Genomic DNA, 17,008 nt, shown 5'->3' with positions numbered 1-17,008 from the left:
GGTGGATGGGAGAGTTCTGGCTTTTGGCTCCTTGTGTTCATGTCCAGCCACTAGCGGAGAGGAGTGTGGGAGCACTGCTTCGCCCCCTCCCAAACCAGCATAGGACCAGCTCCGTTGAATTCAAGCTGCAACAACGGCGTGCTGAGGGCAGTTGAAGGCGGGAGCCAGCCCACGCTGCCACAGAGGGACTACATCAGACCGGCATGCAGGTCGGTCGAGCCAGCTCGATCTCCTCCCCGTTACCAACAGGGAGAGGAGATTAAATCTTTTCTCCCTGTTAGGTCGTGGGAGAGGCGGAGCAGTGATCACACTCCTCTCCTGAACGGGCTGGCGAAAAGATGTCAGCCCGCTACTTGAAAGCAATCTTTTTTTTTTTTTTTTCCCCTGCTGAGTCGTGGGAGAGGCGGAGCGGTGCTCACACGCCACTCCTGAGCTGACACTCTTCAATATTAATATGAAGATCTACATGCGGTGTAACTGTGATCAGGTGCCCTGCTAGAGAGGGACTCCCGAAACTGCTGCTGGTCTCGGTGAGCCGTTAGCACCGCTTCTTTCAAATAGGCCCTGTGACCTGGAAGTGATTTCAGAGGGAGCCAGGCTGGCATGAACAGCAGGCTAGAGTAGTTGCTGGTGCTGGTGAAGGTTTTAAAGAGGTACCAGGGAAGTGAGAGTGCGAGCATGGTGTTGGGGGGGGGGAGAGATGCTGGCACCCCCACAAAGACAGCGCCCAGTACGGTCTGCCATACCTTACTACACCTCTGCCTGTACAATGAAACACGAAGTACGTTTCACTTGAGCTATTCTATGCAATGAGGGAGTGTTCTGACACCTAGTGGCCATAAGGATAAGTTGCAGTCTCTGCGCTTGTTTATAAGCAAAATGACATTGATTTTTATTATAAATGTTTTCAAGCACATTTAGCATAATTGATCAATGATGCTATTGCCATATATGTTTTTTAATATTTGATATTAAGTGGCCAAAATGTATCATTCATAAACAAGATTAATTTCTATCACAAATAGCTGATCATAACGGTTTTATTGCATATTTTGATGCCTTCATCACTAGTACTGTGTTCATATGACATTTATCATCTTTATATGTGAGTTATGCTTTTTTCATGTTTGTGATATGGCTATACCGGGTTACAGCTTACTTCGTCGAGACAGAGAGGGCAGATTAGGCGGAGGGGTAGCGCTATACATTAAAGAAGGAATCAAAACCACCAGAATCTCGGAAGTCAAGTACAGCGGGGAATCCCTCTGGGTGAACCTGGCCAGAGGGAGAGAAAAATGCCTGTATCTTGGTGTGGTATACAGACCTCCGAGACAACCGGAAGACAAGGACACGGAACTAATCGAAGACATAGAAAATATCGCGCTAAGGGGGGACGTTGTACTAATGGGAGACTTCAATATGCCGGATGTAGACTGGAGCACACCTTCAGCAACAACCAGCGGAAGCAAGAGGCTATTAGCCTCCATAAGAGGAGCACGCCTCAATCAAATGGTAATGGAACCCACTAGGGCCCAAACGATCCTTGACCTAGTACTCACCAATGGAGAAAGCGTCTCAGAAATCTTCGTGGGAGATAAGCTAGCCTCCAGCGATCACAACATGATATGGTTCCATCTGAGGAAAGGTTTCCATAGATCAAACACTAAAACAAAGGTACTCAACTTCCGAGGAACAGACTTTGCACGTATGGGAGTTTTCGTCCATCAGGCACTCCAGGACCAAACGGAGACAGAGAATGTGGAGGATATGTGGTCATCCCTGAAATCTGTCATACACAAGGCAACCTGCCGTTACATAAAATCATCACATAAACAGCGAAGAAAGGACAAACCCCAGTGGTTCACCGCAGAGATCTCACGTCTCGTTAAGGAGAAGAAAAACGCATTTGCTTCCTTCAAACGCACCGGGAAAAGCGAAGATCAACTGCTACACAGGATCAAGTCCACAGAGGTCAAAACGGCAGTCAGGGAGGCCAAACTTCGAGTGGAAGAAACTCTAGCAAACAACATTAAGAAAGGGGACAAATCCTTCTTCCGGTATATCAGTGACAGGAAAAAAAACACAGACGGGATAGTACGCCTGAAAAAAACAGACGGGAATTACGCAGAATCAGATCCCGAAAAAGCAGAAATACTAAATAAATACTTCAGCTCGGTCTTCACCTGCGAGGCGCCAGGGTCCGGCCCTCAATTGAAACCACAGTCAAACACAAAAGACCCGTTTCGTAATTTTAAATTCACACCCAGCGAGGTTTACTTTGAGCTAACAAAACTCAAGGTGGACAAAGCCATGGGACCGGACAATCTGCACCCCAGAGTGCTTAGGGAGTTAGGTGATGTCCTGGCAGAACCGTTAGCCGTACTATTCAATCTCTCACTGAGTACAGGGACAGTCCCCTTGGACTGGAAAACAGCTAACGTCGTTCCTCTACACAAAAAGGGTTGCAAGACAGAGGCTGCAAATTACAGACCGGTGAGTCTGACATCAATAGTATGCAAAATCATGGAAACACTGATCAAACGCCAGTTGGACACGGTCTTGAACGAAGGGAATCTACGGGACCCCAATCAACATGGATTCACCAAGGGTAGGTCCTGCCAATCAAACCTCATCAGCTTCTTTGACTGGGTAACAAAAAGACTGGATGAAGGAGATTCACTGGACATAGTGTACCTGGACTTCAGTAAAGCTTTTGACAGCGTCCCACACCGCAGACTGTTAAACAAGATGAAATCAATGGGGTTGGGAGAGACTCTGACGGCATAGGTCAGAGATTGGCTGAGTGGCAGACGTCAGAGGGTGATGGTTAACGGTACTTTCTCTGGGACATCGGAGGTGACCAGCGGGGTGCCTCAGGGCTCGGTCTTGGGTCCGCTCCTCTTCAACTTATTCATAGGAGATCTGACTCAAGGGCTTCAAGGTAAAGTAACATTATTCGCCGACGACGCCAAACTATGTAATATGGTAAGCGAGGACAATTTACAAGATAGTATGGCGCAGGACCTGCGCACATTGGAATGCTGGTCCTCAACCTGGCAGCTGGGCTTCAATGCTGGAAAATGTAAGGTCATGCACCTAGGTAACAGAAACCCGTGCAGAACTTATACCTTGAACGGGGAGACCTTGACCAGGACTTCAGCGGAACGAGATTTGGGAGTAATCATTAGTGCAGACATGAAATCTGCCAATCAGGTGGAGAAGGCTTCCTCAAAGGCAAGGCAGATGCTGGGTTGCATCCGTAGAAGTTTTGTCAGCAGAAAGCCTGTTGTCATTATGCCATTGTACAGGGCCATGGTGAGACCTCATCTGGAATACTGCGTGCAATTCTGGAAGCCACACTACCGCAAAGACGTGCAGAGGGTCGAGTCGGTCCAAAGAATGGCCACCAGAATGGTCTCAGGGCTTAAAGGTCTCCCGTACGAAGCAAGACTAGACAATTTGCAGCTCTACACTCTAGAGGAGTGCAGGGAGAGGGGAGACATGATTGAGACGTTTAAATACGTCACCGGACGTATAGAAGTGGAAGATGACATCTTCCTTCTTAGAGGCCCCTCAACCACAAGAGGGCACCCGCTCAAACTCAGGGGCGGAAAATTTCACGGCGACACCAGGAAGTATTTCTTCACGGAGCGAGTGATTGATCGGTGGAACGGGCTTCCAGTGCAGGTGATCGAGGCCAGCAGCGTGCCAGATTTTAAGAATAAATGGGACGCCCATGTGGGATCCCTAAGAGGGTCAGGGCAAAACACTAGCTAATCTTAAGGGGAGGGTCTATAGTGGGCAGACTTGATGGGCCTTGGCCCTTTTCTGCCGTCATCTTTCTATGTTTCTATGTTTCTATGTGATATGGCATTTTTACAAATTTCCATTGAGTTCTGAAGAAACATGTGACATAGGCATTTGCCAAAACGTAGCAGTGTTGGCTTTCTTTCATGAACCATTCCGGTGTCTCATTGTCTCCATCTTTTCATCGTCTTGTTTTTCCTGAAAATCTTGTACCAACCATCCTGTTGACTGAGGTTTATGGACCTAATTTGTCTCAAGATTGATCAGTTGTTGTGCCTTTCCAAGGAGAAGATGTCACCCTAGAAATAACGAATGAATTCCAAAATTCAGATTTGTTTTTTTTTCAGAGGTGTAAACAAGGGAGGTATGGTTTCTACAGCTATTGTTGAATTCCTGAAACAGCCATAACTTCAGAAAAGAAATAAAAACTACAATCTTCAAGAAATTCCTGAAACAGTCTTAACTTCAAACTTACCGTACTTCCCCCTCCCTCTTCCCGCCACACTGAAACTACATAACCTACTCTTTACCTCTCTAGAAAGGACAAATGTTCTTCCATTGTAACCCTCCATTTTTTTTTTTTAATCTCTTTTGTAACCCGCCTTGAACCGCAAGGTAATGGCGGAATAGAAATCTCTAATGTAATGTAATATTGGCTCAAAGATAATATAAGGGTTGCCAGGTCCATGAAGCCCAGTATCCTGTTTCCAACAGTGGCCAACCTAAACCGAGGGTTTCAATGTATTATCAATGATGGAACCTTGCATCAAATAGCTATAATTTTGGGTTATTCTTTCCCAAGTGCATCACTTTGCAATTACTCATATCTGCCATTTTGATGCCCAGTCTCACAAGGATCCTCTTGCAATTTTTCACAATCCTCTTGCAATTTAACAGCTTTAAATAACTTTGTGTCATCAAGAAATTTAATTACTTCACTAGTTATCTCTCTTAGCAGCTTAAATTCTTAGAGGAACAGAGTATTCTTTTGGTTTGATTCCAAAACTGGTGCCAATGCGTGGTTGCTGATATTGGTGCCATTTCGAGAATCTGGGCCTAGGTGAGGCTGAAAAAGAATTTGAAAAGCTTGCATTGAGGCAAAACCTCATAGTAAAAACCTTTTCAGGTATTTATTTAAAAAATTTCTATTCCACTTATAAATTTATAAAATATTAGGGGTCTGGTTGGACAGTACCCTTACTGTGAAGGATCAGATACTTTCTGAAGTAAAATCTGCTTTTTTTTTTTTTTCCCCCAGTTGCGGTTACTGAGAAGATTAAAGCCGATGCTGTCGATATTTGATTTTTGCATTGTGGTGCAGGCAGTAGTTATTTCAAAATTAGACTATTGCAATGCCCTTTATCTCAGGATTGCGACCATGCAATATAAAGCTCTGCAGATGATTCAAAATGCTGCTGCATGGTTGATTTTGTAGTCTGAGAAAATTCGACCATAACTCTGTGGTTGAAAAAACTTCATTGGCTGCCTGTACGATCACACATAATTTTTAAGACAATAGAGTTGGTGTTCACGGTCATTCACAAAGGGATCCCATGTTATTTGTCGCAGGCTTTGGCACTTTATAGGCCACTCAGAGCAGTACGATTGTTGCTGACAGGTTTCTCAGCAGTGCACTATGAGAGCACTAGGTCCTCCGCTATTTCTTTCATGGGAGTAACACTGTGAAATCAGTTAACTGGACCACTAAGAGCTCTTGTAGATTTTCAGAAGTTTAAGAAACTTCTGAAAACTACATTATGTGAAGAATTATTTCAATAAATGTTTTTTCTGGGTTATGAATGTTTCTGTATTGATATGCTGTTGAATGCTATAAAATATGACTGATATGAAGGAACTGCTATTACTGTTTATATAATATGTGTTGTATGTTTCTTATTTTTTATGACTGGTACTTAGTTATAGGCGGTTAAGAAATTTTTTAAATAAATAAACTAAGCAGATTACAATCTGCTATAATAAAACCCTTAGCGCACATGTACACTTCAACCTCTGGTTTCTAGGTTTATGAAAGGTCTTTTTAACTCCAAACCTCCCCTGAAACTACCTCCAGTTGTCTGGGATCTTAATGTAGTTCCTGCCACATTAATGAAGCCTCCATTTGAACCACTAGCATCTACTCATCTCGAGTTCCTTACTTGGAAAGTGGGTTTTTTGACTGCTGTCACTTCTGCTCGTCGAGTCAGTGAACTTCAAGCACTGGTTTCCGACCCACCGTATACAGTATTTCACCATGACAAGGTGGTTCTTTGCTCTCAAAATTCCTTCCAAAAGTTGTCACGGAATTTTATCTGAATCAATCCATTGTGCTTCCAGTCTTCTTTTCAAGGCCTCGTTCTCATCCTAGAGAAGCAGCTCTTCATACATTGGACTGTAAACGTGCCTTGGCGTACTATATACAAAGAACTAAGTCACACAGGACTTCACCTCAACTGTTTATATCCTTTGATCCCAACAAACTAGGTCGTCTTGTCACCAAGAGAACTATTTCTACATGGTTGGAGACCTGCATTTCCTTCTGCTATGCCTCAAAGGAAGTGTTACGGCACACAAAGTTCGAGCGTTAGATAAATTGTGAGCCCACCGGGACAGATAGGGAAAATGCTTGAGTACCTGATTGTAAAAACCGCTTAGATAACCTTGATAGGCGGTATATAAAAATCCTAATAAACTAATAATAATAAACTAATAATATTTTCATACATTTTTGGACTTCAACCGTGACCAGAAAAACTCTTGTCGATTTTTTTTAAATGGCCAAAAACTTTCAACTAGTAAACAGCACGTTTCCACTTATGTCAACGGCTCATACCAGTTATATACAGTAATAATTGATATATATTTGCTAGGTGGCAGGCCTTTTTATTGGTTTGTTGCTTTCAGTTAATTGTGTCCAATACTCACAGAAAATGGTGTTTTGCCCCAAAGCAACAGTGTGCCATATAGGGTTAAAACAGAGTTTCTTATGTAAGCCTTGTTCCTTATGTCTTGCATGCTCCATTCTTTAGAGATTCTGTGTAGAGAATGACCCGGGGACAAATTTTTCCCTGTCCCCACGAGAACTCATATTCCCATCCCAGCGAGTTCTTTTTCTGCCCCGTTCCCACAAGCTCTGTCCTCACCTGCACAAGCCTCAATCACTTTAAAATCATAAGTATTCGAGCCTTGTGTGGTTTAAGGCAGAGATTACAGGAATGGGACAGTGACAAAACTTGTGGGGACGGATGGGGACAGGGATAAATTTGTCCCTGTGTCATTCTCTAATTCTGTGCACATGTACAACTCTGGTTCTAGGAAGTGGAAGCAATGCAGTGCCTTTGTAATCTAGGAAGGGCTTACGCAGCACACTGTGGCCCATATGACTGACACTCTCTCTCTTTCTCTGTCTCCACAGATGTTTGTGGAGATGATGAGATCAGAAGAAAACTCCTGGAACTGAAACACAAACACGAAGCCATCATGAAATCTCACGATAAGCACAAGTCGGCACTGCAGCGACGCACGTCCAGTGCCGGCAGTAGGGGGTAAGGAGGATACGAGCAGAGTGGGCGATAAAGGGAAGAGAGAACAGCAGCAGCAGAGGGTTAGGAGCTAATGAAGAGTGCAGACAGGCAGAGATTGGGGAGGGCACAGGAAGACTGGCAGCTATAAGGAGGACAGGGGCAGCGCAGTGATAAAAAGAGGTTGTGAAGGGGATAAGAAGCGATCACAGGACATAGCCAAGCCCGTCTTCTATCCTGCAGGAAGGTTGTCCGGCGAGTGAGCGTCACTGAACGCACCAACTTGTATCGCAAGGAGCATGAGCAGGAAGCCAGTGTCTGGAAGCAGGTGAGACAGCGGGAAACGGAGACCGAGCAGGAGGATGAGGACCGACAGACCAATGCAGAACTACAGGAGCAAATTACCAGCGTGAGTCCCCAGAACTTTCTGTTTTTTCCTGAGTGAATAATTTTTTTGCAAGAGAGTAGGGGGGAGGGAACCTGTCCCCCTCTCACAGCACCTCTTGTACACTGTCTTGAACTGAAAAGGTATGGCAGGATATAAGTAAAGCTATTCTTATTATTAGCTATTATTATTAATCAGCAGGGAGAACGCAATATTAATGCCAAACAAAATAAAACATTTATTTTTTTTGTGCTTTTTGGGGGTTTTTTTTAAAGTAAGAAACAGGGAGAAGAGAAATTAAGCAGATATAATGCTGAAAACCAGTGAAAAGAGCAGAATATGAAATGTTGAGCAACTTATCTTATTGAAGTTCACAGGGCAGCCTTGTTCACAGCACTGTCCCAGAGCCCCTCCCTTCTCCACCTAATCAGCAGACACAATGGCTAAAAACTAGTAAGTCAGAAATACAGGCTCTATACCACCCTAAAACACAGTATTTTAAACAAAAATGTAGGCTTTAACACAAATCAGTGGCTACCCTAAAACACAGGATTTATAACAGGATTTTCCCTACTTTAGTCACCCTGTGCCACAGGCACCAGGATTTAATTTGAGTTAATAAAGCCTTACCCTTATTCCTATGAAGAGGAAATAAGATTTAACAGAGGAAAGAGAAGGGTTTGTTTTTTTTGTGCTTTTTTTGTTTTTTTTAAGTAAGAAACAGGGAGGAGAAGAGAAATTAAGCAGATATAATGCTGAAAACCAGTGAAAAGAGCAGAATATGAAATGCTGAGTAACTTAGCTTTTAGAAGTTCACAGGGCAGCCTTGTTCACAGCAATGTCCCAAAGATAATGCAATTAACCTTAGAAGTAAAACAGAGCCCCTCCCTTCTCCACCTAATCAGCAGAAAACAATGGCTGAATACTAGTAAGACAGAAATATAGGCTCTATACCACCTAAAACACAGTATTTTAAACAAAAATGCAGGTTCTATCAGTGCTACCCTAAAACACAGGATTTATAACAGGATTTTCCCTACTTTAGTCACCCTGAGCCACAGGCACCAGGATTTAATTAGAGTTAACAAAGTCTTACCCTTTTTCCTATGAAGAGGAAGAGGAAATAAGATTTAACAGAGGAAAGAGAAGGGTTTATTTTTTGTGCTTTTTTTATTTTTATTTTTTAGTAAGAAACAGGGAAGAGAAGAGAAATTAAGCAGATATAATGCTGAAAACCAGTGAAAAGAGCAGAATATGAAATGCTGAGTAACTTAGCTTTTAGAAGTTCACAGGGCAGCCTTGTTCACAGCAATGTCCCAAAGATAATGCAATTAACCTTAGAAGTAAAACAGAGCCCCTCCCTTCTCCACCTAATCAGCAGAAAACAATGGCTGAATACTAGTAAGACAGAAATATAGGCTCTATACCACCTAAAACACAGTATTTTAAACAAAAATGCAGGTTCTATCAGTGCTACCCTAAAACACAGGATTTATAACAGGATTTCCCCTACTTTAGTCACCCTGAGCCACAGGCACCAGGATTTAATTAGAGTTAACAAAGTCTTACCCTTTTTCCTATGAAGAGGAAGAGGAAATAAGATTTAACAGAGGAAAGAGAAGGGTTTATTTTTTGTGCTTTTTTATTTTTATTTTTTAGTAAGAAACAGGGAAGAGAAGAGAAATTAAGCAGATATAATGCTGAAAACCAGTGAAAAGAGCAGAATATGAAATGCTGAGTAACTTAGCTTTTAGAAGTTCACAGGGCAGCCTTGTTCACAGCACCTCACAAAGAGAAGAAATATTCTTAAAAAAGGTGCAAAATAGCCAAGCAGGTTCAGGCTCTAAACTTGTAACCATTTAACGCAAAAGACAGAAATGAAGCAATTTTAAATGGGTCCAAAGCTCTAGCTCACTGAGCTCTTGAAGTCTTTTCCTCCACCCGTTTAAAATTGTTTCATCATTTGCGTCTTTTGTGTTAAATGGTTACAAGTTTACAGCCTGAACCCACTTGGCTATTTTGTATCTTTTTATAGTAATAATTCTGATCCACTAGTATTTGGTGCGAGTTGCTTGTTTACTCTTTCCAAAATTACTAAGACTAGGGAGGCATTAATTGCAGCTAGTAAGTAATAGGAGAAAATATTTCTTCACTCGACGTGTCATTAAACTCTGGAATTTGTTGCCAGAGATTGTGGCACTTAGCACTTAGCTTGGTAGGGTTTAAAAAAGGTTTGGATAACTTCCTAAAAGAGAAGTCCATAAACCATTGTCTATTCCTAGGATAAGCAGTTTAAAATATTTCTTACTGTTTAGGATCTTGTTACCTGGGTTGGCCACTATTGGAAACAGGATACTGGGCTTGATGGACCTTCGGTCTGTCCCAGTATGGCAAGTCTTATGTGAGCCGAGTATAGGACAGTCCAGGCATTGTGACATCACTGATGAGTTTGGTTCTTAGGCATTGGTGGAATGAGGCATTATGACATCACAGTCTCAACTCTGGAATGTTGCTACTCTTTGGGTTTCTGCCTGGTACTTGGGACCTGGTATGGCCACTGTTGGAAACAGGAAACTGGGCTCGATGGACCTGTGGTCTGTCCCAGTATGGCAGCTCTTATGTTATCTACCAAAACAATAGACTCACTCCTTATTATAAACCAATCAAACAATCACTCAGTGCAAAAATTCTTTTTACAGTGGGAATTCTGATTCCACTTGCTCAAAACGAGTCCATGGTCATGGGATTCTTCATTATTCCCCAAATGATAGAATTATTTTTATATTTGTATACTTTTATATATCATTTTTAAACTTCTTTATAACTTATTAAATAGATTTAAAAGTGTAGTCACTTATCTTAAATCCTTATCGGTTCTCCTTCCCGACGCGTCTCGAATTCCTTTTTCAAGGTCGGGGGAACTAGAAAGGAACATAAATATACATTATACCTTCTGCTACTTCTAAAACTAAAATAGTCATAAATAGCAGTCACTCACCGAAAAGATAAGGGTAATCTTACTCCAGTTTTCTGCCACAGGCTATCTAAAAACTGGAGTAAGTTTACCCTTATCTTTTCGGTGAGTGACTGCTATTTATAACTATTTTAGTTTTTAGAAGTAGCAGAAGGTATAATGTATATTTATGTTCCTTTCTAGTTCCCCCGACCTTGAAAAAGGAATTCGAAACGCGTCGGGAAGGAGAACCAATAAGGATTTAAGATAAGTGACTACACTTTTAAATCTATTTAATAAGTTATAAAGAAGTTTAAAAATGATATATAAAAGTATAAAAATATAAAAATAATTCTATCAGTTGGGGAATAATGAAGAATCCCATGACCACAGACTCGTTTTGAGCAAGTGGAATCAGAATTCCCACTGTAAAAATAATTTTTGCACTGAGCTCTTATGTTATACAGGTTGGAGTTTTTTTATGCCAATGACTCATGACAACACTATACTACCTCTGTTTGTGACTGTCACTTTATTCTGAGGCATTTTTCTCCACCTGCTACCTTTGCAGATAGATTGTTATCCCATCTTTCTGTGGTTTTAATCCTTTTCAACATTAAAGTAGAGTTAGCATTGTTATTCTGTTGAAACCCTTATTGTTTGCAGCTCTTATGTTATGCCATAGTTCTTGGTTGAGCCACTGTTTGTAAATTTTAGATTCAGCTGCTCTTGGAGCCTGTGTTGATGATTTTTGTCTCTCCTACAGGGAACCGCAGCAGAAGATCTAGTCGGATCACATCAGGGCACACCTGTGACACAGAGGAACGGCAGCATTCCCCACCCCAAGCACTCCTACACTAAGCGACTGGATCGCAGTGTGTCTTACCAGTGTGCCAGGGAACAGGGCCTGTCTGCAGATCTGAGCCTCGAGAAGTGCCACCACACTTTGGCAGACCTGAAGCGTCAGCGGGCAGCTGCCAAGCTGCAGCGGTACCACTCTGAGGATCTCCCGGCCGCTGAGCAGACGGTGGACCCAGCAGAAACGCCAAGGGAACTCTCCACAGCAAACTCCCAGCAGAACTTGGTCCATTGCTCAACAGCTGGCAGTGACCCTCCCCTTCTGAAACTGATTGCCCCTACAGAAGAGCCCCCTACAGAGCAAAGACCCTGCTGTAACTTCATGTGACCGAGGGGATAAATAGGGCCTGGGAGGCTGGGGAAAGGAGGGGGGGTAGAAGGAAGAAAGGCGGCTCTGTTTCACTCTTGCTCATGTGCATATGGAAGGGTGTTTGCCTGCAGAGCATAAGTTCAAAACTGTAACAAAGAATGGACCAAAGTGACTTTTCTTTCAGAGGATAGTGGAGCTGGTTTCTGTGTGGGTCAGTCCTGTGGCTCCCAGAGACCTGTAGCCCTGTGGTTTTTTCTCTCTCCCTTTTTAAAGGGAAGCTGCACCCTGACGGTACTGCAAAGCACTTAAAAAAAAATAGTAGTTCTCCTGGTGTACTCAACAATTTACTTCTTTTTGAAACACTATAAACTGGTCTGAGGTCTGGGAGTGTCATTTTAACAAGAGCAGCAAAATAGCTTATTTGGTTCATACATGTACCGCACTGCACGCTCCAATAAGATGCTCTTCGGTGGCGGAGTAGGACGATTCATCGCGGGACGTTTCAACACTGACGCGATGAATCGTGCCCCCGGTGTCTCTCCTCCACCCCTCTCCCCGCCAGTGCCTCTCCTCCTGCCGCTTCTCTTCTCTGCCCCCCTGCCCCTTCCCCCACTGCTGGGGCCTCTTCGCCTCTCTGCCTCCCCTCCCTCCCCTGCATACTGCTTGAAAAGTTTGCTCAGCTGGCCTTAGCTCCCTTCTGATGTCACTTCCTGGTCACGGGGCCAGGACATGAGGTCAGAGGGGAGATTAGGCCAGCGCAAACAGTGGGTCGAAGATGTTGCTCACGCCAGTGAACATTTCAAGAGGTGTGCAGGCGGGAGGTGCTTCTACCTTAAGAGGGTGAGATGTTGGGGGAGTCGCTCTTATTTGGGGGGGCTTTTGGAGCACTTCTACTTGGGGGGGAGTGAGCATAGCCCTACCACAAGAGGCCAGGTACTTGGGGATGCAGGGGGTGCTGTGGGTGGAGGTGCCACCCCACAAGAGGCCCAGTGCTGCTGTGGACAATTAATCGTGGCTGATTCAACAATGAAACGGGTGTGCTGAATCAGCCCCGATAAATCGTCCCAGGCCTCTTCTGTGGGATATAGGACCAAAAGTAGCTGCTTTTGGGGGTTGGGGGCCCTCAGCTGCAATAATTTTCAATAGCAACTGAAAAGCTTAACATTTTTAATGGGAAGAGGACAAATGAGCATTTCTTTCCCTTGCGTTGGGTACTGTAAAACACGACACAGTGAAGTGGTGTAGACACCATGTGATCTTTCTTGAACAGTGCAGGTGTCTGTTTTTGTTGTTTTTTTTTGTTTTGTTTTTTGTTTTTAGTTTAAATAGACAGAAAACCCAGCTCAGTTTCATCCCTCTGTGAGTTTCTTCACCTGGAAGGGAGTGAAGAGGGGACAGTACATGATCTGTAACTCTTATTCACAGAGGCAGAAACAGCATACTTTAGAAGGACAGCCATGTTTATATGATGGGACCAATCCCCAACTCCCTTTCCCGGTGAAGGAAGACGGTTAGGGCTGGGCTTATCCTGCAATTATTTTTAAAAGGGGTGGGGGACAGGAGATCGCCTCCGAGACCTGCATAGTGATTGAGCAACTGTCCTTATGACATACGGTTGATAGAGTTCATTGCATATTCCTCTCAGATTCTTTGTGGGCTGTTGGGACTTATGTTATAAAGCACAGTGGTGGAGTGCTGGAGACCCCTTCAGATGTCCAAGGAAGAGGCTGAGCCAGTCTTGCATCCATGGACTTAAAGTTTTGGTATATGGATAGAAATTTGAACTGTGAGCCCATTACTGGGGGATAGAAGCAAACCCAGGCCTGACTTAGCCCCCTCTGAAAGACTTGAAGGTCCCCTGGTGACCTTATGCAGGTCATTTCTCCAGAGGTCATCACTGATGCTGGCTGGGACACTTTTCTTGGAGAGAAGCCTTCTGGGTATTCAGAGGTTGAGATTGATGTGGTCTCTGCCCCATCCCCAAAAATTTCAGCTTCTTAAAAGCTGTGAGACTCAAGCAAGCGTGGGGAGAGGCTATGTAGATACTGTGCATTTTAAAAAGAAAACCAAAAGGTGTTTCCTTTTTAAGATGTGATGAATTCTAAGTTTGTTTATATCATCTATATTTAAAAGACTGAAGTTTAGTGATGAAACCTTTGATATGCATATGTGATGTCTGTATTTGACAATAAAACACAGCAGACCACAGACTGAATTGTGTGTCTCTCATTCTCCGTTTCTTCCTCTCCGACCTTTAGTTTTCTGGTTAAGACTCGTGTTGTGAAGAGCGAAGACAAAGGCAAGTCAGCAACACAAGTTAGCACTGAAGGTCCACTCATTTTTGTTCCAGGATGCCTTTGGATAATAACTGTCCTCTTAAAGACAAAACAAACAAATTTTACCCTAACCTATTGTTTTTTCCTTTTTTATTTTGCTTTTTCTTTCATGATTGTAGTTCTTTCCTATTGTTTGAAGTAAGTCCATATGTCGTCTTATGTGTTTTACTAAGCCACTTTGGTTTTGTCTAGTATCCCTGAATTTTAATCTGTTTTTATGTAAATTTTATATTGTACACCTCTTAGAAACCTGATTAAGCGGTTTCAATTTTTTTTTTTTTTTAATAAACTTGAAACTTGAAAACAAGAGAGAGAAAAGGGGCAAGAGAATACCCCAACTTGGGCCTAGGATGATACAGTACAGTCTATCTTCTACTAATTCTCTTTCCAGGCCTCGGGAACCCCAGTTTCATCCCCGCAGGAATCCTGTGAACCTGGGAGGGATCTCTGCAGGAGTCCTGTAGACCAGGGGGAGATCCCTGGGGAGGTCCCGTAGACCTGGGGGAGATCCCTGCGGGTGTCCCGTGGGACCCACGGGATTCCCGATATCCCTTTTCCCATGCAGGCCTCTATTCCCAACCCTTGCATGCATCACATTCCTCTCTCTCTCCATTGATAGTCTCCTACCATTTTCAGATCTTAATTCCCTCCCTGGACAATGCAACGCTCGTTAAAGAATAGCATTGTGTCAGTTTTGGGTGGCAGGACTTCACAACTTCTGAAACAAGGTGTAATTTCCGGCATCCAATTTGGACAGACATCTCCAATATTTTACCACACCACGCACAAATTTGAGGAATGACTCTGAGCCACCTATTCACCTCCCATGGCCATATTTATTTATTTTTATTTATTCAATTTTCTATACCGTTCTCCCAAGGGAGCTCAGAACGGTTTACATTAATTTATTCAGGTACTCAACCATTTTTCCCTGTCTGTCCTGGTGGGCTCACAATCCATCTAATGTACCTGGGGCAATGGGGGATTAAGTGACTTGCCCAGGGTCACAAAGAGCAGTATGGTGTGGTTTGAACCCACAACTTCAGGGTGTTGAGACTGTAGCTTTAACCACTGCACCACACTCTTGAGTTGCGTGATGTGTGGTTTGAACGCACATTGGTATAGAGTAGCTTATCCCAGGACAAGCAGGCAGCATATTCTCTACATGTGGGTGATGTCACCGACGGAGCCCCCTAGCGGATGTTTTCGCAAGCAGACTTGCTTGAAGACCTTCAAGCTTACGATTGGCCCACACATGCCCCTCCCGCCCAGTCTAGGGCATGCGTCTCCTTAGCGTGGCCTCAGTTCAATGTTTTCCACGGAGCCAGAAGCACTGCTCCATTGCTACGTGTGATCTCATTGTCCCTCTTGCACCGCGGCTTTCTTTTTTATTTTCATTTAAGTCGCTGTGTTCGCGTCTTTATTATTTTCCTTTTGTGTATTTTTGACCGGGCCTCCAGTCTTGCTCTGGCCGCTTGGCCTCACGGGGCCGTGGTCATCTTTTTGCTTATGTCCCAGACTCACTCCGGGTTCAAGAACTGTACTAAGTGCAACTGGGTTATCTCCATCACCGATCCCCATCGTTAGTGTGTAGAGTGCCTGGGTGTGGAGTCGTGTCCGCGTTGTGCGACATTGCAACCGCATGCTCTTCGTCTGAGATACTTCAACTGTTTGGCACTATGGATCCGTCGGGACAGGCCTCAAGCTCGGCCTCAGTCCCGGTTTCGGGGACCTCGGCCTAGAAGTCCCACTTGACCTAGAAGACCCCGGCCTCAGTTCCTCCTACTACCCCGGCCTCGGGTAAGTCTCCTCTTGCCTCCTCAGGTGTGCCAGCGAAGAAGCCTACCTCGGAGTCTCATGCGAGTGCTGCTTCGTCGGCCTTTTCAAAACATCATTCTAAGCGTGCCTCCTCACGTAGAAAATACTCTTCCTCGAGGTTGCCCACGAAGGAGCGCATTGCTGCACCCCAGAACCAACCTCCCTTGGTCTCGGTGCCGGTGTTTGAGGACATGCTTAAGGCAATCCTTACCTCACAGCTTTCCTCGGTGGTGAGCCAACTGGTCCCGGTCTCGACCCACCTTCTGACCAGCCTGAGTGTACTTCGCTTGAGCCTCGAGGTCGCACACGTAAGACTCGCAGGGTTCCCTCGAGCGAATCTTTGTCCCCGAATTCGGGGCCTGTGACTTTCCGGGGTCCCATTTTTCCCCAGCTACTTTATTGAGGTTCGCTCCTAAAAGGTTACGGTCTTCCCCGCCTCTTCGAGGCAGGTCTCCGACCGCGAATCCCTCCCAATCATCGTCCTCGAACTGGACTCTACTGTTCATTCTCCCTCGAGGCACCGGCTGCCTCCCGGGGATCTTCTTCGAAGCCGGTGGAAGAATTTTCCTTTTCCCCATCTTCTCCGGGACTCCGCATGAGGGTCCCTCGGACTCCGGGATCCTCTCCGACCCATCTTGTGCGGGATCATTCTTCGATGCCTTCGAGGCACTTTAGCCGAGCCTCCTCGATTTCCCGTTCCCGGGACTCCGAGGCTCCGGCGTGCTACTCGAGGGAGATTTCTCCCTCTTTCTCTGCTGCCCAGAGATCTCGTTCGGGATCACCTCCTGAAGATGAGTCTTCTTCTCAAAACTCTTCCTTCACTCATTTCATTGCTTTGAACCTGGACCTCCAGTCGGAGTCCCGTTATACCCAGAAATTTCTGGCGGAGATGGGGGTTTCTCATCCCCCCCGTGAAGCGCTCCAATTGCCTTTGCACCAGGTTCTCCGGCAAACTTTCCTGCGGAACCTAGAGACCCCTTATGCGGTCCCGGCTATTCCCTCCAAGTTGGAGTCCTGTTACCA

General features: G+C 44.5%; 1 protein-coding gene across 2 annotated transcripts in view; it reads left to right on the top strand.

Annotated features, from left to right (window-relative positions):
- The window catches only part of PPP1R16A (protein phosphatase 1 regulatory subunit 16A), a 101,683-nt gene extending 87,642 nt beyond the window's left edge, over positions 1–14,041 (top strand). For both annotated transcript variants that reach the window (XM_033935192.1, XM_033935193.1), the window contains exons 8-10: positions 7,220–7,349; positions 7,569–7,734; positions 11,430–14,041. In XM_033935192.1, the coding sequence (XP_033791083.1) occupies positions 7,220–7,349; positions 7,569–7,734; positions 11,430–11,849 (716 nt within the window). In that variant the 3' untranslated portion in view covers positions 11,850–14,041. The remainder of the gene's footprint in view (positions 1–7,219; positions 7,350–7,568; positions 7,735–11,429) is intronic.
- Positions 14,042–17,008: the final 2,967 nt, after the last annotated feature.

This window comes from Geotrypetes seraphini, chromosome 2 (assembly GCF_902459505.1).
Source record: "Geotrypetes seraphini chromosome 2, aGeoSer1.1, whole genome shotgun sequence".
Taxonomy (NCBI): domain Eukaryota; kingdom Metazoa; phylum Chordata; class Amphibia; order Gymnophiona; family Dermophiidae; genus Geotrypetes; species Geotrypetes seraphini.
Note: the sequence above shows the minus strand (reverse complement) of the source record. Positions and strands in the feature narration are given on the sequence as shown.